We start from the raw sequence: 24,804 nt of genomic DNA, 5'->3' as shown, positions 1-24,804 counted from the left end.
TTCCAAACACACTTGAGAAAGAAAAGGAAATGTACATGCTGAACCAAAACAAAAATGACAAAATCTCAGTTGTGTTTTTCATAGTTATTCATGATTTTTTTTTTTCTTCATACGGTATGTTTATTAAATTATGTTCCACATGTCAGGACTTTAAATCTCCCCGACTTCCCCTCAAACCAAAGCTGAAGAAAACCAATCAGCTTCAGCTCGTAAAATTAACTATTTAAATAAAAAACTACAACACTGTTCGGGGAAAAAATGTTACAAATGTATTTTCACCCAAAAGAAGACGTTCCACATAGATTCTTTACATACATATTTACAAGCTCCCGGAATACTTTACACAACCTTTTAATTTATACAAACAAAACATGTTTGTATAACACCTTTCAGAAACATCTTAGTTTCTTTTATAAAGATTAAAGTTAAGAAGCAAATAAACTAAACGCGGCTGCAGGACACATCTAACTACAGTCGCCTACTGTTCAAGCCGCTACGCTCTTTTTCCACTCACGCTAAAGTATCAGTTAAAGTACGAGAGGGTCGTACTAAAGTATCAGTTAAAGTATGAGAGGGTCGTACTAAAGTATCAGTTAAAGTATGAGAGGGTCGAACTTCTTCTGGACGTCTCCGTGGAAAACAAAGACTCCTCTGGGACCGATGGAGAACACGTTACATGAAGAAGAGGAGGAAGAAATCCAGACCTTTTTCTGCTCATGTTTCTCACCGTCAACCCGCTAAAAGACTATATATATATATATATATATATATATATATATATATATATATATATATATATATATATATATATATATATATATATATATGTATATGTATATATGTATATGTATAATAGCATTAAGAATAATGCAAACATGTTTAAATCTCTAGGATTCTCTCTAGGATTCTTCTTCTTTGGACAGCGCCTGAGGAGGAAGAGCATGAAAACACACGTGAAGGTTTGTGCAACAACACATGATGAGACTTTTCCTCAAAGTGAGAGTCACCTGTTTGAGGAACTGTCGTCCGAAGTAGTTGGTGGCCATGTTCTTCAGGCTGGTCTTTGCTCCCACTTTACAGCGGACGTACCCGTACAGGTTGGCCCCCTGCAGCACCACGCCCATGGCCACCACCGGCTGGCACCACAACCACAACAACATCATCATCAACACAACAACATCACAACAACAACATCATCAACAACAACACAACAACAACAACAACATCATCATCAACACAACAACATCACAACAACAACATCATCAACACAACAACAACATCACAACAACAACACAACAACAACAACATCATCAACACAACAACAACATCACAACAACAACACAACAACAACAACATCATCAACACAACAACAACATCACAACAACAACACAACAACAACAACAACATCAACACAACAACATCATCATCAACACAACAACAACATCAACACAACAACAACATCACAACAACATCACAACATCAACACAACAACATCAACACAACAACAACATCACAACAACATCAACAACATCAACACAACAACATCAACACAACAACAACATCACAACAACATCAACACAACAACATCATTATCATCAACACAACAACAACACAACATCAACACAGGCTGTCAGTGCATCCACCAAACGTTCATCATCAATACATCTCATGAAAAGATCAAAACCAGCAAGAACACCGGATTCAGACACACGTGTGTGTGTGTGTGTGTGTGTATCTACTACCAAGTACTGTGTGTGTGTGTGTGTCTACTACCAAGTACTGTGTGTGTGTGTGTGTCTACTACCAAGTACTGTGTGTGTGTGTGTGTCTACTACCAAGTACTGTGTGTGTGTGTGTCTACAACCAAGTACTGTGTGTGTGTGTGTATATATCTACTACAAGTGCTGTGTGTGTGTGTCTGTCTACTACCAAGTACTGTGTGTGTGTGTGTGTCTACTACCAAGTACTATGTGTGTGTGTGTCTACTACCAAGTACTGTGTGTGTGTGTGTGTATATATCTACTACAAGTGCTGTGTGTGTGTGTGTGTGTCTACTACCAAGTACTGTGTGTGTGTGTGTCTACTACCAAGTACTGTGTGTGTGTGTGTGTCTACTACCAAGTACTATGTGTGTATGTGTCTACAACCAAGTACTGTGTGTGTGTGTGTATATATCTACTACAAGTGCTGTGTGTGTGTGTGTGTCTACTACCAAGTACTGTGTGTGTGTGTATATATCTACTACAAGTGCTGTGTGTGTGTGTGTGTCTACTACCAAGTACTGTGTGTGTGTGTGTGTCTACTACCAAGTACTGTGTGTGTGTGTGTGTCTACTACCAAGTACTGTGTGTGTGTGTGTGTCTACTACCAAGTACTGTGTGTGTGTGTGTGTATATATCTACTACAAGTGCTGTGTGTGTGTGTCTGTCTACTACCAAGTACTGTGTGTGTGTGTGTGTGTGTGTGTGTGTCTCAGCCTGACGTCTCTTCTTCCTCTGAGCCGTTGCGCTCCATTAAAATCTCATCAATGAGCCTCACAGCTCACTGAACTTTATTCTGACTCAATCTCACGCACAAATACTCCCTAGAGCAGCAGACGCGTATTCATCCGCCGCTGAAAATAGTCCCTAACAATTGCCCTCTCCTCCTGTTGGAGTTTGTTAGATTACTTCACGTTTAAAAAGACACATTTATGACCTTTTGTGGTTGTTATTTGACATCTTCAGAAGGAACCGATGGGCTGGATGTTCGGGTCCCGCAGACGAGGACGGGAAGTTTAAAGGTTTTGAGGAACTGACGAACATAACGAGGTGTTTGTGTGCGATCTGTTGAGAATAAAAAACCAAAGAGCGGAGCGCTCACCACCCATTTGATCTTGAAGGAGAAGAGGGTGCTGAAGGCGAAGACGACCCAGAGCACCGGACACACGATCAGTCCGATCCAGAAGATCCTCGACTCAGAATCCGACGCCTGTTGCTTCCCAGCGCCCTGAAAGCAAACCGGATATTCAGTCAGGACGCCTGTAGACACCATGAAGCAGTGAACAGGAGCCGGGGTCCACACATTCTGACCCATGCTGTTCATGACTTTAAACCAAATGTCCATGTCTTTTCCTTAACATTTAACCAAATTGTCATGACTTTTAACCAAATGTCCATGACTAATTATTTAAAACTCAGCGTAAATGAACGTCATGAACACATGAATATAACACATTTACATGACTTTTCCAAAACTTTTGGGGATTTTTTATTTTTTTGAAGGACTTTTCCAGGCCTGGAAAAAAACATTTTAGAATTCAGAGCGTGTTTTTTTTACCTTCCGGGCCTCGAACACCCAGTGGCTGCGTCCGTCGTCGTCCACCTGGTTCCACCACCGCAGACCCACCATCAGCCTCCCTGTGATGTTCTGCACGCACGCGCACACACACACACACACACACACACACACACACACACACACACACACACACAGCTCTTACCTCAGATCAGACAGAGAATGCGTCTCTGTAAAGAAGTTAAATAAACGCACCTTCACGGTCCAGAAGTCACATGACAGCAGCAGGATGATGGCCACCATGCAGGCGATGAAGCTGCTGCTGAAGATCCCACAGAGCAGGTAGACGAGCAGCGCGCTGACGCGGAAGAACAGGTGGAAGAACGAGGCCAGCGGGTGTCTGGGGAAGGATGAGTTTAATGTACTACGTATATATAATACATATGATAATGTACAGCACTACCTATGTATAATACATATGATAATGTACAGTACTACATATATATAATACATAAGATAATGTACAGCACTACACATATATATATATATATATATATATATATATATATATAAAAATAATACATATATATATATATATATATATATATATATATATATATATATATAAATAATACATATGATAATATACAGTACTACATATATATAATAGATATGATAATGTACAGCACTACATATATAATGCATATGATAATGTACAGCACTGCATATATATATATATATATATATATATATATATATATATATATATATATATATAATACATATGATAATGTACAGCGCTACCATATATAATACATATGATAATGTACAGCACTACATATATAATACATATGATAATGTACAGTACTACCTATGTATAATACATATGATAATGTATAGTACTACATATATATAATACATATGATAATGTACAGTACTACATATATATAATACATATGATAATGTACAGCACTACCTATGTATAATACATATGATAATGTACAGTACTACATATATATAATACATATGATAATGTACAGTACTACATATGATAATGTACAGTACTACGTATATATATATATATATATATATATATATATATATATATATATATATATATATATAATACATATGATAATGTACAGCACTACCTATGTATAATACATATGATAATGTACAGTACTACATATATAATACATATGATGATATACAGTACTACCTATATATATATATATATATATATAATACAAACAGCTGCAGCCCTTTAACTTACTTCATCTTCTTCTTCTTGGACTTCCCTCCGTCCTCCTCTGCGTCAAACAGGGACACGTCTTCATCGTTGGGATCCTGAGGGACCAATGAGGAAGCAGACAGACCCTCAGAGACACACAACTACACAACGAGACAGACCCTCAGAGACACACAACTACACAACGAGACAGACCCTCAGAGACACAACTACACAACGAGACAGACTCTCAGAGACACACAACTACACAACGAGACAGACCCTCAGAGACACAACTACACAACAAGACAGACCCTCAGAGACACAACTACACAACAAGACAGACTCTCAGAGACACACAACTACACAACGAGACAGACCCTCAGAGACACAACTACACAACGAGACAGACTCTCAGAAACACACAACTACACAACGAGACAGACCCTCAGAGACACAACTACACAACAAGACAGACTCTCAGAGACACACAACTACACAACGAGACAGACCCTCAGAGACACACAACTACACAGCAACAACACAACTACAGAACTGCATTACATGAAGAGACAACACAACAACACAAAGACAACATAACTACACTACAGAACTACACAAAGAGACAACACAACTACACAGCAACAACACTACTACACAAAGAGACAACACAACTACACAAAGACAACATAACTACACTACAGAACTACACAAAGAGACAACACAACTACACAAAGAGACAACACAACTATAGGAAGAGACAACACAACTACAGTGCTACACACAGAGACAACACAACTATAGGAAGAGACAACACAACTACAGTGCTACACACAGAGACAACACAACTACACGACTACACAACCCCTCAGAGACAACACTTCATCTTTAAGACCAGTCGAGGTTCTGTTAGAGTTTAAACCAGGAATCCGGGTCATAATTTAAAGCCTGTTTATTGTCATTAAAACAACATTAATATGGAGTAACAATGAGTATGTCATGACTCCAGACGCGTCACGTTGAAGCTAAAGACTCAACTTTAGTCTGCTAGCTTGTTAGCTTCATAAAACAAGACAAATAAACAAACGTCAGACCCACAATGGTGACGTTAAGTTTCTCAGCACGAGCGTTTCCGTCGATGTAAAGTACAAGTTTATATGATCATGTCACGGTTATTATAATGATATTATTATAGTGTAGCTAGCTAACTTTAGCTAGCTTTAGCTAACAACTTAGCAGCATCAGCGCTACAGACGTTCAGCTCAGCGTGAGATATTTTATTCACGAGCTCATTCGTTGTCTTTAGTCTTTTTAGAGGAAGCCTCGGTGGACGTTTGACACATTTAACGTGGTGGAAAAAAGATAAACGCTCAAACGCGTCACTTACGTCCGTTAGCATGTTGAGGTCTGAGCAGGCTCTATACAGGCTCAGCTGGGAACACGTCACCGGGCACGCTGGTCACGTGACAGCAACGTGCCCACGTAGGGCTTTACGTCATGGCGTCATGGCGTTTGATTGAATTATTAGTGTATGATTGTTACGCAATACCTCTCAGAACTAAATATATATAATAATATAATAAGATGTAAATATATATATATACATATTTTAATATATATGTATATATTACAATATATATATAATATCTTTTTTAAATATATATATATATATATACACGTATATATGTATATATATACGTATATATATATATATATATATATATATATATATATATATATATATATATATATATATATATATATATATATATATATATATACGTATATATAATATATAATTATATATATATATATTACAATTTATAATAAATTAAATTAAATAAATAAAAAAATAAAACTCACCCCATTGAACTCATGTAGTAAAAAAGCTTACCATCAGTTTGCTGCGTTACAAAACTTACTATTACGGTCTTTTTATTGTTTTTGCTTCTTTCTTTCAGGCCGTCGCAATGAATTATTCCTTGAAACTATAAATGAACTGCATAATGTTATTTTGACAGATTTAGGCTTTGCTCAAGTCGACTTTATTTAATAATTTTAGCCTCGACTCTTCGTCTTTCTGATGCATGCAACAGCCAAAATGACCTCCCAGCTCATCCACACAATATTTTGTGGTGTACGTGGCAGATTTCTTGATCATCCATGAGACAATTTACAAAGAAATCCATAATAATAGATGTCAAAATGTCGTGGGGAAGCTTGAAGAAAAACAAAGACGCTTTTGCTTTTTGCAAATGAAGAGACACATTTTTATTTGCACACAGAAAATACCGAACACCTCTGAATTCACAGTGGGATGAAAAGTAACAGAAGTCCTAAAGGTTCACAAAGCTATAAATACGACTTGAGCCCAAATACACCCAAGATAAACATTTTCTATTTATCACATTACTTTTACAAATACATTAAACAGCTTTAATATGAGAAGAATATTCTTATTATCCATATCCGTGGGAGACAAACTTTTTAAACACCAGTAGTCGCATATTGTTGAGTAGATGCAGAGAAACCTCTAATCACAGCTGTGCTGCCATCTTAGAATCGATAGCTCCTCTTGCAGGCGAGGTGGGAGGAGACGGGCTCTTCATCCGCAGCGGCTCCCCCGGGACCACCAGGGCCACGACGTTCTCCTTCTTGGGCAACCAGAACGCCGGGTAAATGGGCTCCAGGAAGTCGGCCTTGTACTCGTGGATGAGCGTCATGGCGTCGTCCACGCCGTAGAACGCCAGCAGGCCTCGGGTGTAGTCCACGTAGACCCCGATGCGCGTGAACTTCTCCACGGGGAGCGGCGTCTCCACGTCGCTGTGCCAGGCGGAGAAGGTGCGCCCGTTCCACTGGACGCACCAGGAGAAGTTGTTCCCCGTGATGCAGCTGTTGCTCTCGCTGCCCTTGCGGTCGATGCTCTTGTAGGTCAGGCCCACGTGCGTTCCCTCGCCGCTGATGTCGGCCTCGAAGTAGTGGCGCCCCAGGTAGAAGCTCTCCGTCGCCAGGACTTGCCGCCAGTTCGCGAACCTCTCGGGTTGGTCGGGGTACGGGTGCTGCCAGGGCGTGGTGTTGGTCACCTTCCGGTTTTCCTCCGTCAGCCTCAGGAACGTGTGAGCGGTGTCGCAGTCGAAACTCACGTGGGCGACATCTGGGAGAGGATTGAGAAAGAGTTTGTTTAGTCGACTACATACCATGACCATGCATCTGCCCAGTGGCAAATATCTACATTATAATATGAACAAAACACTCACACTTGAGGAAGTCTGCATGTGTCTTTGGATCCGGTAACGTCATGTTGTGTTTTGCTGCAATAATTTCGTGAACGGTCGTCTTTATTCCCATTTTGTCTGCAAGAGAAGAAAGAATAGTTTCACAAACAAGTGTGTGTGTGTGTGTGTGTGTGTGTGTGTGTGTGTGTGTGTGTGTGTGTGTGTGTGTGTGTGTGTGTGTGTGTGTGTGCCGTCTTTCAGTTTCTGCGGGTGAGTCATGAAGCACTCAGGTGGTTTGTACTGTAAGCTTCTGCATTCATGCACAACAAGAAAAGATGTGACACACAGGCTGAAAATTCTTCACACAAGTGAACAGGTTCCGTCGAGTCTGACTGCAACCTGGGGATTCCTGTGGCGCGTGACGTAGTCGCCTCCGACGCCCAGTGGCTATTTACTCTTTCTGTTTTTGTATTTTTTGCTAAGTCATTTTATTGTCCTGCTAATGTCAGTCAAACCAGCGGCAATGCATTCGGCTCTAGGTGCGATTTAACTCAGTTTTTGTCCGATTCTTAGATCATTTTAACATTATTTGTGACAAGTGGGGGTAAACTAAGCTGAGTAATTGCTTAGTATGCCGTACAAATAAGTCATTTGTACCAATTATTTATTCACAAACAGCTAGCTAGCTTCTATCAAACAATTCAACTAGATAGCTTAACAAAACTAATTAGCATATATCAAACGATTCAACTCGATAGCTTAACAAAACTAATTAGCATATATCAAACAATTCAACTCGATAGCTTAATAAAACTAATTAGCTTCTATCAAACAATTCAACTTGGTAGCTTAATACAACTAATTAGCTTATAGCAAACGATTTAACTAGATAGCTTAGAAACACAAATTAGCTTATAGCAAACAATTCAACATGTTAGCTTAACAAAACTAACTAGCTTATAGCAAACAATTCAACTAAATAGCTTAACAAAACTAATTAGCTTCTAGCAAACAATTCAACATGATAGCTTAACTAAATGTATTAGCTTATTTTAAGCTAATTAGTTTACTTAAGCTAACTAGTTGAATTGTTTGCTATAAGCTGCGTCTAGCAAACAATTCAACTAGATAGCTCAGGTGGTCATGCAGAAATTCCCAATATACAAATATGTGTGTTGACCTGTCAGAACATGTGATTAAAGCTCATTTTAGTTTACTGTCATTTCTGGGACAGAAGAAGAAAAAGTGGGCGTTCCTCGACCCCTCGAGCCAATCAAAGCCCTGCCACCCCCTCTTGGTTCCCCCCTGCAGCATCACTTCTTTCTCTCACCGCTCGTGCACGTCTCTTTGACCTTCTCGATGTAGGACGACACCAGCATGGCGCAGAGCTCCTGCGTGGAGTCAACGATCACGCGGCTGAAGGAGGTCAGCCGGTCCGTCAGGCCGATGTAGACGCCGGGCAGAGAGATGTCCGTGGCCTCCTTCTTCCACTCTGAATACTCCTGGAGGACACACACAGGGCCGATTAGGCATACAACACACACACACACACACACACACACACACACACACACACACACACACACACACATACACATCTATATATCTACATATCTATATACATTTTGCGTGACCTAGGGATAAGACCATGAGGATGCATTACCTGCAAGAAATCCACATCGTTCTTGTTCTTGGAGAGCTTCTCCATCTGGCCCTGGGTCTTCTTCAGCTCCGTGCACCTCTGCTCCAGGTGCACCCGGATGCCGTCGGCCTGCCTCAGCGCCTGCTTCTCCTCGGCCTCCAGGATCTCCGTCACCTCCCGCTTGGCCCGCTCCATCACCGCCTGCAGCTCCTCGAACTGGCTCTCGATCACCGCTCGCACCTCCGTCACCGAGTGCTGGGGGGAAGGGTTCAGATCAGATCGAGTGGATTCTCTACATTCCTGGAGAGGGGCGATGCATGTCTAAAGCACCCGGCAGGTAAACAGGTGGGGACTGCAGCGGGAGGCCATGGTAACGTTACATAACCACAGACTGTTGACACACCACCGCATGAAAAACATCCCACGCCTCAGGGAACCATCCCAGGCCTCAAGCCGTAGCTGCTGCCAACTGTTATCTAACTAAAGGGCCATATCATGAAAAACTCCCCTTTCCACAGCTTGTGCACATACAGCTGGAGCAACCCGGACACGGGGGAATGAGTGAATGAATGGGCTGCAGACATCAGAACACGTCAGATGTGGTTCCCCTTCCTCTGGCACGTGCTCATGAGAATAAACCGCCCACGGCTTGAGGACTACATTTGCAAAGGTGTGCCCACAGAAATAGAATAGAAGGAGAAGAAGACGTTCCCATTCTGGCCAGTTGCCTGTGAACCGTTGCAAATGGCCGACTTACGTCAGGAAGTCAACGACTAAATTGCCCAGCGGAGCGGCAACGTTAGAGAACCAGAGTACGATAATCAGTACGATTTATCGACTAGTTAGCTCGCTAGCTTGTTCATTCCAGAGCTGGATGTCACAGGCCAATCAGAGCAGGATGGGCTTTTATTTTGGCGGGGGGATTCTTAAAGAGACAGGCGCTAAAACGGGACGTTTCCAAGACAGACAGTATGAGAGAAATAAAACGTTTTCGGGAACGTTAAAGCGTGCGAACACGTTCTACTAGAAACCAGAAACACGAGTGTGAACCAGTCGTGAGTCAGCGGCGTGCGTTTACCTCGATGGACACCGTGTTGAGCTGCAGCTTGTTGATGGCGTTCTCTCCGGCCGTCACCGTCTTCAGCATCTCGCCGTGCTTCTCCCTCAGTTCCTTCTGCAGACACGAGGAGAGAGAACAGTTCAGCAAGCGTGCCGTCATGCTGGGATGTGCAGATTAAAGCATGTGGCATGATATGAACAACTGTGTTTTTATCCCAGTTTCCTCTCTTCTCTCTGTGGAGGAGAGATACTGCTCCCACTTCCTGTTCCACACTCTGACATTTGTAGTTTATTAGAAGCGTGGCCTTGTTTTTCAAGGCACGTCTGAATTCGTCGGGCAGGTCGAGGCGACTCCCTGTTCTCCAGCAGAATTCTTCTGCTGTAACCTTCATCCCCAGAGGGGAAATCTTTTGTCTTCACGAGCAAAACCTTCAGCTTCAGACTTTTATTGAAAGGAACGTCCTTTTGGGATTTCCTCTCAGAACAGAACAACTTGCAGAAATATTTAACAGATCCAAACATCACAAGTTGTAGTCGTAATAGTTACGTTAATAACTCCCACAGAAAATCCTAATTAAAACAGTTAAAAAGCAATAGAAATGTATTTGCAGATGAAGCTACATTTTCTCGAATATTTCATCTTCTCAGTTTAGAAAGAAGTTCTATTTTTGAGCTTCTGGGCCGAAATGTTCCTGCGCTCAACGTCGGTGGAAGTAAAATGTAGAATGTATGAGGGAAAGTCAGTGAGGTATTCGGTGAGAACGATATCTACATGATGTGATCTGTGCGTCTGCCTCAACAGGCCTCACACCTGGCTTTGACGTGTTCGTCTCATCAGCTCCAGCTGGGATGATTTGTAGTTTTCACAAAGCTCTGCAGCCGAAACACTAAAATACTGAACAGGTAAAGCATTGATTGGTACTGTGACAATATAAAGTATTATTGTAGGTTATGAAAGCTGCAGATAAGTGCAACACATTAGCTGTGCTTTATGTTTTTGTCGCCGTTTGAATAGAAAAACCAAAAAGTCTGAATCCTCAAAGACTCTTCGGTTCATCTGGAAGAAACAAATATTCTGTCCGCTGCAAAATAAATAAAAAACAACAACATTTTAACGAAGTTTTGACTCCTTATCCAACCAAAGACGGCAGCTGATCCTTCGCTAAGCCCCGCCCCCAGCTCCTTACCATGGAGCCCACACTGCCACTAACTGCACTTCAGAAATACCATGTCATCTTTATAAAAACTGCAGCGTACAAAACGTTAGATTGTTACAAGAGTCTTCTGGGACTCTTGTGATCGTTTCCAGGAACAGACTCGCCTCCTCTCAGACAATCAGTCGACCAATCAGTCGCCTCCAAAGACGGCGGATTAGTCGACTAATTGTCCGAGAGGATTTACAAGAAACGTATGAGCTCATCTCTCATGAACACAATATTTAAAGTGTCGCTTTTGTGGAGAACTTTGAAGACTTCTCGGCCGACAGGAAGTGATTTCAGTCTATTGTCTCCATGAGGTCGTGTCTCTACCGAGGAAGTGAATCTCTTAGAACAGGGAAGTGACTGAGAGCCAAAAACTGCGACTCCATTTCCACTTTCGTGGAATCTGTTCACATCGTAAGCGACAGTATTATATTACATTCCTTGTTTGGTGGTGTTTCCCTCCTGCGCTCTCAGTGGGCCTCCCGACATGTTTGCTCTGCGGCTCTAATGAGGTTCCCTCTGCAAACACCAGGTGAGAGCTAAAAGCCACAGCTGTGTGCAGGAATCTGGGCCGCGGGGTCGCGACCCGTCCCGCAGAGAGACGGTCAACGCCTCGCCTGAGCTTCCAGACGGCTGGAAGATGAATTATCTGGTTATGAATCACAGATTTAAGGATTACTGCAGACTAACGGTGACACTTTGATGTCGACCAACTGTGTTTATCCTTTTAGCCGCCATGTGTCATGTGACTCTAATGCTCTCCACATTTACCACACTTTAAAAATCAATAACAAACTAAAGCAATCAGATGACGAAACCTCGCTGGAGACTTGGTGTGAAATATGAGAATGTTGTTCAACCAGCAATTATAATAATTATTTTACAGTATCATTCATCATTTAGATGCCCATTTTGATGACTTAGTTTAACAAAAGGATCCTCTAAGTCATAAAAAATGGTAAACAATGTAACAATAACGAGTTATAATCTCAAATAATAGTAAAATGTATCATTATTTTGAGACAATAACTCGTTATTGTTACATTGTTTACCATGTTTTATGACTTAGAGGATCCTTTTGTTATACTAAGTCATAAAAAATGATAAACAATGTAACAATAACGAGCTATAATCTCAAATAATGGTAAAATGTATCATTATTTTGAGTTATTGTTAGATTTCTTACCATTTGAATGACTTAAAGAACCTTTTTTTTTATCACAGGGGTAGAAATGGACTTCAATAAAAACCCAGTTTATCAAAAGTACAACTGACTCAAGCACAACATCTCCATCTAGTTATTGATCAATAAACTAATCAGAAGATTTGACCAAATGTTTACTTACTATATTATATTATATATGTCAGACAGAAGAGAAACACAATGTCAGATCTTCTGTATGTTTGCACAAATAAAACTGACTTTGATTCAACACGTTCACACTTTCTGATATTCGGGCCGTGCCACTCGCCTCTATCCGGCCGCGGGCCTCCTCCACGGGGACCGTGTTGTGGCCCCGGTGTTCCTCCGCCACGCAGTCCTGGCAGACGCAGCACTCGTCGGCGCAGCAGAAGAGCTCCAGGGGCCACTGGTGGCTCTCGCAGGTGCGCCGCTCGATGTCCCGGAGCGGCTCCACCAGCCGGTGGTTCTGGAACTTGGGGTTCTCCAGGTGGGGCCGCAGGTGGGCCTCGCAGTACGACACCAGGCAGGTGAGGCAGGACTTGAGGGCCCTGCAGGGGCTCTCGAAGCAGGAGTCGCACACCACGTCGTCGGGGCCCAGCGGCTCCTCCTTGGCCTCCTTCTCCTCGGGGGCCCCGTTTACGACGGGCTCCTCCCCGGGCTTCTCGGGGTCCTCGGACTCCTTCAGGTCGTCCAGGATCTTGGTCTCCTCCGCCGCCTTCGGGTCCGGCTCCTCTTTGCTCCGGATCACAGCCGCCGCCTCTGTGCCGTTCTGTTTGGGGCCCCTGGCCGGTCCGGGCTTGTCGGGGCCCCCGGCCGGTCCGGGCCCCTGGCCTTTAACCCCGTTGCAGGAGCCACTAACAGAGTCGACGCCACTCGGCACACCTGAGCCCGGCTGCTGCTGTTTGGAGCCGGGAGCCGCTGCAGCCGCTGTGTCTGCCATGTCTTCAGGTTCTGGGACTCTTCCTCTCTCTCTCTCTGTCTCTCTCTCTCTCTCTCTCTCTCTCTCTCTCTCTCTCTCTCTCTCTCTCTCTCTGTCTCTCTTGCTCTCTCGCTCGCTCTGAAGACAAATAACTGGCTCAGCCACTTTTAGTAGTTCCTGGATCTCACTGAAGAGGCTGGACAGCCACACCTCGAGGATGTGAAGCGGCCCAGAGTTTCAGTAAGAAAAGCTCTCCGCCCACTTTTAACACACACCCACCCACACACACACACACACACACACACACACGCTCACACACACACGCTCGCCCGCTGCCCTCCCCTGGAGCAGAAAGAAGCCACAGGGTGGAGCCCAAGCGGTGTAGAGTTGCAGAAAAGTGTAACTTTGTGTTGTTTGCAGATGTGTGTTGTCTCGTTGTGGTGAGGAGACGCAGGACGTCCCGGCCGCAGACTCTTCATCTTTATCTTCACCTTCATCTCGGACGTCACACGAGCTCAAAGTTCAGGAGCCGGACTCAGAGAAAAGGCAAATATTGAGTGAATCATCAAGATAACGAAACCAACTGCAGGCAGCGAGTGACACATGGCCTACACACACACACACACACACACACACACACACACAGCTCCTCATGTGGTCATGTGATCGATCACGTGTGTTCAGCCAATCAGAGGCGTGGGCGTGACCTTCCCAACACGTAAACAAAAGAGTGGTGAGGCGGCTTCTGGTGGAGGAAACGCACCAAAGATACTTCATAGAGAGGAAGAGACGCATTTAAAAAGTAGTGACCAGTGCAGAAAGAAGAAGAAGATGGGAGGAGCAGCCAGGAAATTATACTAAATAAATAAAATAATGACTTTATTCCTGATCAGACATGTTGTTTATCAGTGACGGATAAGGAGTCTGAATATGGAACACAATGAATGCCTTTGATTGTCTAACTTAATGCTGCCCCCAAGTGGAATATATATATATATATATATATATATATATATATATATATATATATATATATATATATATATATATATAAATAAAAATATTTATAAAAATGGATAAATATATAAAAATGTAAATTGGCAGCACAGACAATGTGACGATTAAGGCAACACATATATTGTTTAATTCATGTTTAAAATGTATTGTAAAAGAGATAAAAACACATTCTATGTGTTTGTGAACTATAAATACAGTCAAGAATGAGCCTTTGAGCTGAAGACACAACAACAACAGCAGCAGCAACAGCAACAGCAGCAACAGCAGCAGCAGCAGCAGCAGCAGCAGCAACAACAGCAACAACAGCAGCAACAGCAGCAACAGCAGCAGCAGCAGCAGCAACAACAGCAACAACAGCAGCAACAGCAGCAACAGCAGCAGCAGCAGCAGCAGCAGCAGCAGCAACAACAGCAGCAGCAGCAGCAGCAGCAGCAGCAACAACAGCAGCAGCAGCAGCAGCAGCAGCAGCAACAACAGCAGCAGCAGCAGCAGCAGCAGCAACAACAGCAGCAGCAGTAGCAGCAGCAGCAGCAGCAGCAGCAGCAGCAGCAGCAACAACAGCAGCAGCAGCAGCAGCAGCAGCAGCAGCAACAACAGCAGCAGCAGCAGCAGCAGCAGCAGCAGCAGCAGCAGCAGCAACAACAGCAGCAGCAGCAGCAGCAGCAGCAGCAGCAGCAACAGCAGCAGCAGCAGCAGCAGCAGCAGCAGCAGCAGCAGCAGCAGCAACAACAGCAGCAGCAGCAGCAGCAGCAGCAGCAGCAGCAGCAACAGCAGCAGCAGCAGCAGCAGCAGCAGCAGGGCCCGTCTCGTGAAGCATCAGATGAACTCACACAGAACAGACCTCTGAAATGACATTTAAAAAAGAGTTACATGAGGGTGTGTGTGTACGTGTGTGTGTGTACGTGTGTGCGTGTGTGTATGCATGTTTGTGTGTGTGTGTGTGTCTGTCTCTCTGGTAAATACATTATTGAGGTGATCACTCTTCATGATTTTTATTTATTTTTTAAACAAGTTTGACTTTTCCACAGATTCTAAAGCAGAATATTTGGATTGATTTGACTTTTACTTTGTAAAAATGTATTTCTTAAAAATGCCAACAAATTATTCTTATTGTACAAAAAGTGCTTCAAACATATTGGAAATGTACACAAGTGGTTAATGTATTGTGTCCATATATATAATATCTGTTGTTTTTTATATTCTACTGTTGTGCTTAGTTTCTGTATCTTTGACATGAATTCATCATAATTTCATTTATTTTGTATTTCTTTGCTGCAGTAAATGAGTTTCTCAGACTTTGATCCTCTGACACCAGTTGGGACCAGTTGGGGCCAGTTGGGGCCAGTTGGGACAAGTTGGGGCCAGTTGGGACCAGATGGGACCAGATGGGACCAGTAGGGACCAGTTGGGACCAGATGGGACCAGTAGGGACCAGTTGGGAACAGTTGGGGCCAGTTGGGGCCAGTTGGGACCAGATGGGACCAGTAGGGACCAGTTGGGACCAGATGGGACCAGTTGGGACCAGATGGGACCAGTAGGGACCAGTTGGGACCAGTTGGGGCCAGTTGGGACCAGATGGGACCAGTAGGGACCAGTTGGGACCAGATGGGACCAGTAGGGACCAGTTGGGACCAGTTGGGGCCAGTTGGGGCCAGTTGGGACCAGATGGGACCAGTTGGGACCAGGTGGGACCAGATGGGACCAGTAGGGACCAGTTGGGGCCAGTTGGGACCAGATGGGACCAGTTGGGACCAGATGGGACCAGTAGGGACCAGTTGGAACCAGTTGGGGCCAGTTGGGACAAGTTGGACCTCCCTCTTCACGAGACAGACCCCAGGTCAGTGATTAATCTCCCGCTGAACACAATCAAGTCTTTTTGGTTTGAGCTCTGTGACGTTGATCACAACACTGGAAAAGAGAAGCAGGATTCATTCGTCTCCTCACGTGAGACTAAACACATCTGTAAAGTGTTACTGATTAAACACCGGAGCAGAGCCGCTCCTCTTCCTCACAGCCTCTTCCTCACTGCACCCCCACCAGCTCGGTGATGGAGGGGGCGAACACCATCAGCTCCTGGTACTTGTGGAAGAAGAGCGAGAGGCGGGACACGTATCCGTCCTCCTGGTACGGGAGCTGCTGCTCGCTCAGGTACTTGGACACGACGGGCTTCACCTGGAGGGAACGCAGACCCAGGGTCAGTTTACACTCAGGGGGTTGATGGCAATCTGCAGCAGCCACCGTAGATGCAATCTGGAGCCTCACCACAAGATGTCGCCAAATCCTCCACAGTAAGAATAAATGGAAGTTACAGCTTTATTGTAATTATCTGCAGAGGAAGAACAGCTAAAAGCTCCAGAACAGCTACTAAATGGACCTTGAGGTGAGTTTGTTTTTGTCATTTTAATGTTTAGATCTATTTATGACAAGATGCCATTTTGCCAAAAGTACAATTTTGTTTTTTTACCAATGAATTTACATGGTGATCCAGTCAAATGTGTTAAATTCTGTTAATATTACAAGGAAAGGAAAGCTCTAGTTATATTTCAGACATGTCATACATACCTTCCTATCGGTAATTACTGTAGATATTATATTTTTTATGCCAATACGTTAATAAAATGCCATTGCTTTCAAATCAACGAACTGATTGTAGCTTCCTGTTTGTTCCCAACTCTCAACAATTCTCTCTCTCTGAGCCATAAAGCATAAATCTAATATGATTTATCCTGATTTTACCTTCAGACACATGTTGTCGGACAGGAAGGGGAAGAGGTGGTGCTCCACATGGCAGTTGATGAGCGAGTGTCCGAAGAGCCGGTCCAGCAGCGGGTTGCGGGGCAGGTTCAGGACCCCGTGGGTCATCTGGTAGATCCTCTTGGGCCGGTTGGTCGGGGAGAACATGTCGAGGCCGATGTGCTGCCGGCGACACAGGCTCAGTTTGGTTAAACGCTTTCCAATATACATATATATATATATATATATATATATATATATATATATATATATATATATATATATATATATATATCGGGCACTTTTGGACTGTCGGGGATGTTGAGTTCAGGGGAAAAAGAAAGGAAACCAGCCCACGACAGCACCCGGGTCCAGGAGGGACCAGGTTCCCATCGTGACCCCCCAGAGAGAACAAACATTCTCCCTCTTGTTCGACCCTCGACCTGCGCTCTCTAATCCACCTTCCCACACTTTGATCATGAACAATGCACAATGAGCTGGGAAAGCCGTTCATGAATGGCTCCTTTTATGTCCCGGGTGGTTCCTGACTGGTCGGCGCTCCGAGGACACGGCGCCGCACGGACTCACGTCACGTGAGCAGCCTTCACCCAATCGGTGGGAGTCGAACACGTCTGGAGGAAAGTTAGTGTTCGCACGGTAGTCAAGGATCACGTGATCTACACGTACTTCTCCTTTAAATAGACAATTATATACCGTAAAAGTTGGGTTGCAAGCCGCTGCTACCTTCGGTGGGTGTCCCCGTTAGCTCCCCGCTGTAGCTAGCTAGCGCTGCTCCCGCTAGCTCTCCGACAACCACCAAAGGTAGCGGGACCAGCCCCTGCTCGACACCTGACTCGAGCAGAGGGGACGCGGGCAGTAGCAGCAGCAGCGCTAGCTAGCAGCAGCGCTAGCTAGCAGCAGCGCTAGCTAGCAGCAGTGCTAGCTTGCTACAGCTAGTAGCGGCTTGTAACCTGGCTTTTACGGTATATTGTACAGACGTTCATGATCCCCAGAGGATGAATCAACATTTTGGGCTTTTAGCGAAATATCTTGTTGGATGGATCGGCACGAGATCTGGTACAGACACGAAGCTTTCATGTCATCTAGCGCCATCATCCGGTCAATAATTGTTTATTTATGTTTACTCAGTATGATATCTGTAGAACTGAGAGGATTCCCATCAGCCTCAGCTGTACTTTATGTTGGTACATTTGTCTTTAAATGGCCAGATCACACAAACCTATCTATCTCTAGCGCAGTGGTTCTCAAACCTTTTCCAAAGTACAGGAAGAAAATCTGGTTTTCAAGTAAACCAGATTGCTCCATTAGACAAAAATAATAACATATGCAATCACTTTGTTAGAACGATGCAAATAAAGTTCTATCTGTGCAAAAAGTTACTAATATTTGGCAAAGAAAATGCCTATTGTGGCTGCAAATAACCTGTTTTGCAGTAAATATAAGATAATAACAATAACGTTCAACTTGTGCAGATATGTGTGAGGATGGGTCAAATGCAGAGAATAATTTCCCAAATCTGCGATTAATAAAGGTTTATTAAAAATATATATATAAAAAGAAGAAAATAATTCTCTGCGCCCCACCTGTAATACCTCCGCGCCCCAATAGAGGGTCACGCCCCACAGTTTGAGAGCCACTGCTCCAGCGTTAGCATGCTAACAAGCTAAATTCCGACGTTCTACCTGCTAAACGCCAGCCTGTTAGCATGTAGCCTGCAGGCCGCCTAGTCCTGCTGCAGGTACTTCTCACCTGGAAGATGTTGACGTGGATGTACGGCACGGAGAACATGGCTCTGCAGGCGAGCATGCAGAGCAGGGCGCTGAGCGGCGACAGGAAGCCGGAGACGTGGATCAGCAGCCAGTACTGCGAATACAGGCCCAGCGAGACCATCAGGACGGTCCTAACGACGAGGGCCGGAGAGTGTCCTCTGAGATGAGCTGCAAAAAAAGCAAACAGAGAATCACATGTATGAGAATGAACTCGCACCGACCCGAGAGCGGCGAGGTAACAGGGGGGCTTGAACAGGATCAGAGGATCAGAGGAATCTCTCTCAACTTTATGCCGATAATCACATTTCATGTTGAAGTATGCGAGCAAACTCGTAAACCGTCCGTCCTTCTCTGGGCCTTTTGGCGCCTCTTACCGAGTGCGACCAGCGGGGTGATGATGGGAATGGCCAGCGGGGCTACGAACAGGTAGACGGCGCGCGGCAGGCAGGGCACCTTCCACACGCTGGAGTCGCCCAGCCCGACCACGTTAGTGTGAGCGTGGTGCATCTTAACGTGGCCGTGAACGCCGGCTTGCGCCGAGAATGAGCCGCAGATCTGAGTGGACGAACACAGGGACAGTTGGGGATGTTTTTTTTTATGAAACATGCAAACATGCAAACAACAAAACATGAAACAATGGTATCGACAGACGGCTTCCTCGTTGTATTGTGTGTTATTATTCTGTTTGCTTTGATAAGCAGCCAAAAACAAAGCAGGAGGGCAAAGAGCAGCAGCAATATTTGTTTCTGCTAAAGAGGCTCAACAGTTCACTGACTTGATTGTTTTAGCCGAGAGGTTATTAAATGTCACAACACGCTGCTATAATCACTGATTTACAGCCTGAAACACGTCATTCACCCTTGTAAAACATCTGTCACTACACGAGCCGGCAGTAAAAGTTATATCTTGTCTTCACTTTCATTTAAATGCAGGCCCCACAGACATAAATACACACACACACACACACACACACACACACACACACACACACACACACACACACACACACACACACACACACAACTGGAAATGATCTTACATTATGGGAAACTTTTGATATATTTCTTCCCTAGACGATTCATACCACTACGACCAGTTAGCTAAGTTTAGCATAAATAAAAACAGGCTTAAAAAACAACAACTTCCTACCAGCACCTCTAGAGCTTACTATTAAATGCGTTGCATCGTGTTTGTTTACTTTGTCCAGAAAGCACAGTAAAGACAAGACAAGCGTCTCGATGGGGTTGTAGTTCTTGTATTGGGCTTTTTGTGTTTGTACGGATTAAACACATGTAGCATGCTAATCAGTGTGCTTTAAAGGTGTTGGAAACCTTTTGGAGCCAGGCTAGCTGTTTCCCTCCATTCTTTGTGCTAGGCTAAGCTACTTGCTCGCCTCAGCTACACGTTTTCCGCACAGACGTGACAGTGGTATCAATCTTCTCATCCAACAAATATATAAATTGTTCCCCAAATCTAAGAAAAAACGCCACTTTTATATGACAAAGGCGTTGACACAGAGACGACAAATGTGGCAGCTAGCTTGGAGCAATAGTGATATGGCACGGGGCACTGGGCTTTATGAATGTACTGTTTATCAGACCACATATGAGACAACAATGACACCCTCAATCTCTCCTCTTTACTCCCGGCCACCGGGAGACTTCTTCGCCAGGAGGAGAGCCGGCACCGGCGCGATTAGCTCTCCTCCTAACGAGCTAACTAGCTAGCCTGCCGCTGCTACATGAGCTGCGCTTGCGATTGTAATGCTAGATAGATGTGGAGAGAGGCTTGGAGGAGGCTCTGACTAGAGATTGTTTTAATATTTGTTTATTTTGTGACGTAAATTAGACACAAACGGGCAACAGAATTAAAACCGTAGATGACGCTTTGAGTCGTTGCCTATCATGAAATTACAATTTATATATTGCTCCTTGCCACCGGGAGACTTCTTTGCAGGGAGGAGAGCCGGCACCGGCGCGGTTACCTTTAGCTTTAATGCTAACCCTAGCACCTCCGTCTCCGGAGCGGCCATCTGCTCTCTTCCTAGCGAGCTAACTAGCTAGCTTGCCGCCGCAAAACGAGCTGCGCTGCGATTGTGATGCTAGATAGATATGGAGAGAGGCGTTTTAATATTTGTTTATTTTGTGACGTAGATTAGCACCAAACGGGCAACTCTGTCTCGGATTTAAAACCGTAGATGGCGCTTTGAATCGTTATCTATCATGAAATGACAATTTATACATTTTTAATTACTTTTAGTTTTTTTAAAGTGTTTTATCACAGCACGTTATTTCCTTAATAACTTAAATAAATATGTTTAAGTGTGCAGGTACTCTATAAACACGTTTAAACTTCAGCAGCAGCATTGCTAAGCTAGCTGCTGCAGAGCTGCGTGTGAGAAGAAGGTCTCTGGAGAGGAGCTGGACTCTGTTTGTTTACATCGTGATGTCAGTGCTCACACAGACATGATGGACGATGTTTTTCCTCATGTTGAGTTTTTAATGTGAAGATGTCGGCCATTTTTTCTTGCTGTTTACATTCCTTGTGATGCTAATTCAAACAAAATGCTCCTCAGGAATGTCCTACTGTTTTGTTTTGTCCGTCACGTGTTTGTTGTGCTGCAAACGAGCTGCAGCTGAGTTTCGTTGTGTTGCATCTTGACATTGAATGACCCCTGAATCCTTGCCGCTGTGCTGCAGCTGTTAGATGACGGCCCTCCGGTTGTTTTATTTCTGAACCACCTCACCTCGATGAAGAAGACGGCCCAGAACTTGGCCCAGGCCTGCGACTCGCTCAGCGACCCGTGGCTCGCCAGGTGTGTCCCTTTGAAGGTGATGACGGCGTGGGCCACGCCCATCAGCAGCATGCCCGCCGAAAACCACACGACCTGAGAGGAGCCCAGCAGCAGGAAGGCTGCAAGACACGGCGGGCGGAATTCAGATCAATGGATTAAATCACAAAAGGTATGACAAGTGTGACACCTGTTTTTGCATGGTTACATATTTACATATGGGGTTTCACACATTTATAACACGTGTAGAATTTGAATACTTTGCATTAAAAAGCCAAGATGTGTACCTGTAGCCGTCAACAACACTACTAAATAGGATATGCGTTGGTTTTCAGCTAACAAAGGGTGTCTGGGGATTTAGTTACTCTCACAAATCTGGTACTTTTGCCATAAATGTATGTATTTTATTGTATGTTATTGTGTGTGTTGTGTTGTAGAGTGTCGCATTTTGTTGCATTTTACGGATTTTAGGCCACTAAGTTGTAAAAACCTGCACAGGGACTAAAGACACACATTTGAAAAACTGAAATGTTGATTAGTGAGCTGTCCTTGGTAAATAAATACATAACTGAAGCGCAGAATGAAGTGGACTTTTTAAACTATAATAAAGCCGGTGAGGCTCCTCCGGCCGGCTTCAGGTGACACATTTCCCTCCTAACTCAATAAAACTAATAAAAGCTATCTGCACCTCCTATTTCAGAGCAGACTATTTGGAGGCGATTAGTCACGCGCTCTGTGATACCCGATGACAGATGCCTGCAGCGGGGGACTAAAACCAGCCTGTGGGGATTCATGTGGGGGAAACTCACCAAATTGATAATCCTGCAGTCACGAGAGAGAGAAAGCTGTTTGCATTATGTATCATTATGTAATTAGGGCTGAAATTAGTTAATGTATATATGGGGCCATGCACAATATTACAAACTTATTTTATATTATATAATGTCGGTATACTTTGACTGCTTCTAAAATTATCTATGTTTAGTTTCACAGTAAACTGAATTTTGGGAGTTTTGACTGCAGTTTGAAGACTTCACTTTGTGCTATGGGAACCTGTGAGGGACATTTTTCATTATTTGCTGACATATATAAAGGAACAAAGGTAAACCATTCATCATATTTCAGAATGACATTTAATCTTAAAATGTCACTTTGGACTTGAGACTTTTGGACTGAGATTGTTATCTGACAGTTTATGATCTTAATAATCAACTTTTGTGGAAAAACACAATTATCTTGCGAAAGGAAATTGCACATTTTCCTGCACTATAAATTCTGTAATATTTTATATATTCAAAGTGATGAAAATAACTTTCATCCTTTATTAATCGCAGATTAGGGAAATTATTCTCTGCATTTGACCCATCCTCACACACATCTGCTCTCATTTTGTTTTGTTTGACACAAGTTGAACGTTATTGTCATGATCTTATAAAACAGGTTATTTGCAGCCACAATAGGCTTTTTTTGTGCCAAATATTGGTATTCTTTTGCACAGATAGAACTTTATTTGCATTGTTCTAACAAAATTATTGCACGTGTGATTATGGAGCGATCTGATTTACTAGAAAACCAGATTTTCTTTCTCCTGCGTGAAGGAAGAAAATGTGTGTGGCGTGACAGAGAAAGTGTGAGAACCACTGCTGTCGCGTTTTAATCTGCAGACCTTGGACCTGCTGATGCTTCTGCTTTTGACCCCGCCATCAGATAACTTCACAGGTTCGCCGCGTCCTGCTCCACGATCACGTGTTTATGCCTCTGACCTTCTCGCCATTAAAGATAAGTGAAGGTCACACAGAGTCAGGGGTCTCACCGGGTGGCAGGCAGAGGAACGCCGCCGCCAGGATGCTGCAGTCGACCCCCCTCCTCTCCCACCAGCTGCTGCCCCGCACCGCCTCCTGCACCAGCCTCGTGAGCTCCATCATCGGCGACTCTCCGCCGTCCTTCCTCCCCTCCGGATCCGCGTTCCCCCGGGCCGACGCCTCCTCCCCCGTCCTCCCGCGTCCTCCTCCTCCTTCTCCTCCTCCTCCTCCTCCTCTCCGCTCTTCCCTCCACTCCTCCGGTACGTCCTGCATGCTGGTCCCGGTGTCGCTGCTGCTGCCGGTGCTCCTCGCTGCCTCCAGTTCAGTGAGCGCAAAGTCCTCGGGTCAAAGGGAGCGTTGCGAAAGCCTCTGTAGGCAAAAAAAAGCTTTGTCAGAGGGCCAGCCTCTTCCTCCTCCTCCTCCTCCTCTCTCTTGTTCCTCCTGTCAGCTGACTCCCGCTGCAGGATTTATTGCCCCAGATGGGAGGTTTGCCCCATGACGTGAAGGGAAACCCTCAATTTTTCAAGCAGCCGCTCAAAGCTGCATCCAGTGAAGCTCGACTTCTCCCTCCTCTCTGGTGTCTCATGCATTCTGCATGTTGCTCACCCTCTAGTGTTTCTCTCTGACTCCCTCCTTCCTCTCCTTCCTCTCCTTCCCTCCCTCCCTCCCCATCTCAGTAACCTTGGCACATGTCCTGGGAAAGGAGAGGGAGAATGGAGGATTAACAGCAGTCCATTCAGAGGTTCAGAGGGGAAACAGAGGAGATGCTGCTGTGCAATATATATATATATATATATATATATATATATATATATATATATATATATATATATATATATATATATATGTGTCAGTTGTTTTCTGGAGAGAGGCCAGTGTTCATGGCCATGCAGGTCACAGTATACTCTGTATACTGTGTGTGTGTGTGTGTGTGTGTGTGTGTGTGT

General features: G+C 44.2%; 3 protein-coding genes across 3 annotated transcripts; all 3 read right to left on the bottom strand.

Moving 5' to 3' along the window:
• Nucleotides 1-836: 836 nt before the first annotated feature.
• Nucleotides 837-5,979, bottom strand: tvp23b (trans-golgi network vesicle protein 23 homolog B). The gene is made up of 7 exons (XM_079233679.1): nucleotides 5,892-5,979; nucleotides 4,550-4,623; nucleotides 3,532-3,676; nucleotides 3,319-3,408; nucleotides 2,863-2,988; nucleotides 1,008-1,136; nucleotides 837-926 (listed from the first exon to the last, which is right to left on the bottom strand). Exons 1-7 carry the CDS (start codon nucleotides 5,901-5,903, stop codon nucleotides 900-902), a joined length of 603 nt encoding a protein of 200 aa, XP_079089805.1. The 5' UTR covers nucleotides 5,904-5,979; the 3' UTR covers nucleotides 837-899.
• Nucleotides 5,980-6,762: 783 nt separating this feature from the next.
• On the bottom strand, nucleotides 6,763-13,868 carry trim16 (tripartite motif containing 16). The gene is made up of 6 exons (XM_079214309.1): nucleotides 13,095-13,868; nucleotides 10,440-10,535; nucleotides 9,383-9,616; nucleotides 9,050-9,221; nucleotides 7,762-7,857; nucleotides 6,763-7,658 (listed from the first exon to the last, which is right to left on the bottom strand). Exons 1-6 carry the CDS (start codon nucleotides 13,743-13,745, stop codon nucleotides 7,042-7,044), a joined length of 1,866 nt encoding a protein of 621 aa, XP_079070435.1. The 5' UTR covers nucleotides 13,746-13,868; the 3' UTR covers nucleotides 6,763-7,041.
• A 1,858-nt stretch (nucleotides 13,869-15,726) lies between these two features.
• Nucleotides 15,727-24,130, bottom strand: fads6 (fatty acid desaturase 6; the record flags this gene model as incomplete). The annotated part of the gene is made up of 7 exons (XM_079214325.1): nucleotides 15,727-16,649; nucleotides 16,754-16,913; nucleotides 17,478-17,657; nucleotides 19,245-19,432; nucleotides 19,639-19,819; nucleotides 22,011-22,177; nucleotides 23,869-24,130. The coding sequence occupies 6 exons, from the start codon at nucleotides 24,128-24,130 to the stop codon at nucleotides 16,764-16,766; spliced, it is 1,128 nt and encodes a 375-aa protein (XP_079070451.1). The 3' UTR covers nucleotides 15,727-16,649; nucleotides 16,754-16,763.
• Between the last annotated feature and the right edge of the window lie 674 nt (nucleotides 24,131-24,804).

This window comes from Taurulus bubalis, assembly GCF_910589615.1.
Source record: "Taurulus bubalis genome assembly, chromosome: 2".
Lineage (NCBI taxonomy): Eukaryota > Metazoa > Chordata > Actinopteri > Perciformes > Cottidae > Taurulus > Taurulus bubalis.
Note: the sequence above shows the minus strand (reverse complement) of the source record. Positions and strands in the feature narration are given on the sequence as shown.

Bases quoted from the DNA above. Each gene is read 5' to 3' on its own strand.
- tvp23b (XM_079233679.1), bottom strand. The intron at 3,409-3,531 runs GTGCGTTTATTT...GCGTGCGTGCAG, and splicing joins GTGACTTCTGGACCGTGAAG to AACATCACAGGGAGGCTGAT. The intron at 1,137-2,862 runs GTGAGCGCTCCG...TTGTGGTGCCAG, and splicing joins CCTTCAAGATCAAATGGGTG to CCGGTGGTGGCCATGGGCGT.
- trim16 (XM_079214309.1), bottom strand. From the start codon at position 13,745: ATGGCAGACACAGCGGCTGCAGCGGCTCCCGGCTCCAAACAGCAGCAG. The intron at 9,617-10,439 runs GTAAACGCACGC...CCTTCCCCCCAG, and splicing joins TCAACACGGTGTCCATCGAG to CACTCGGTGACGGAGGTGCG. The intron at 7,858-9,049 runs GTGAGAGAAAGA...CTTCTCTTGCAG, and splicing joins CAAAGAGACGTGCACGAGCG to ACAAAATGGGAATAAAGACG.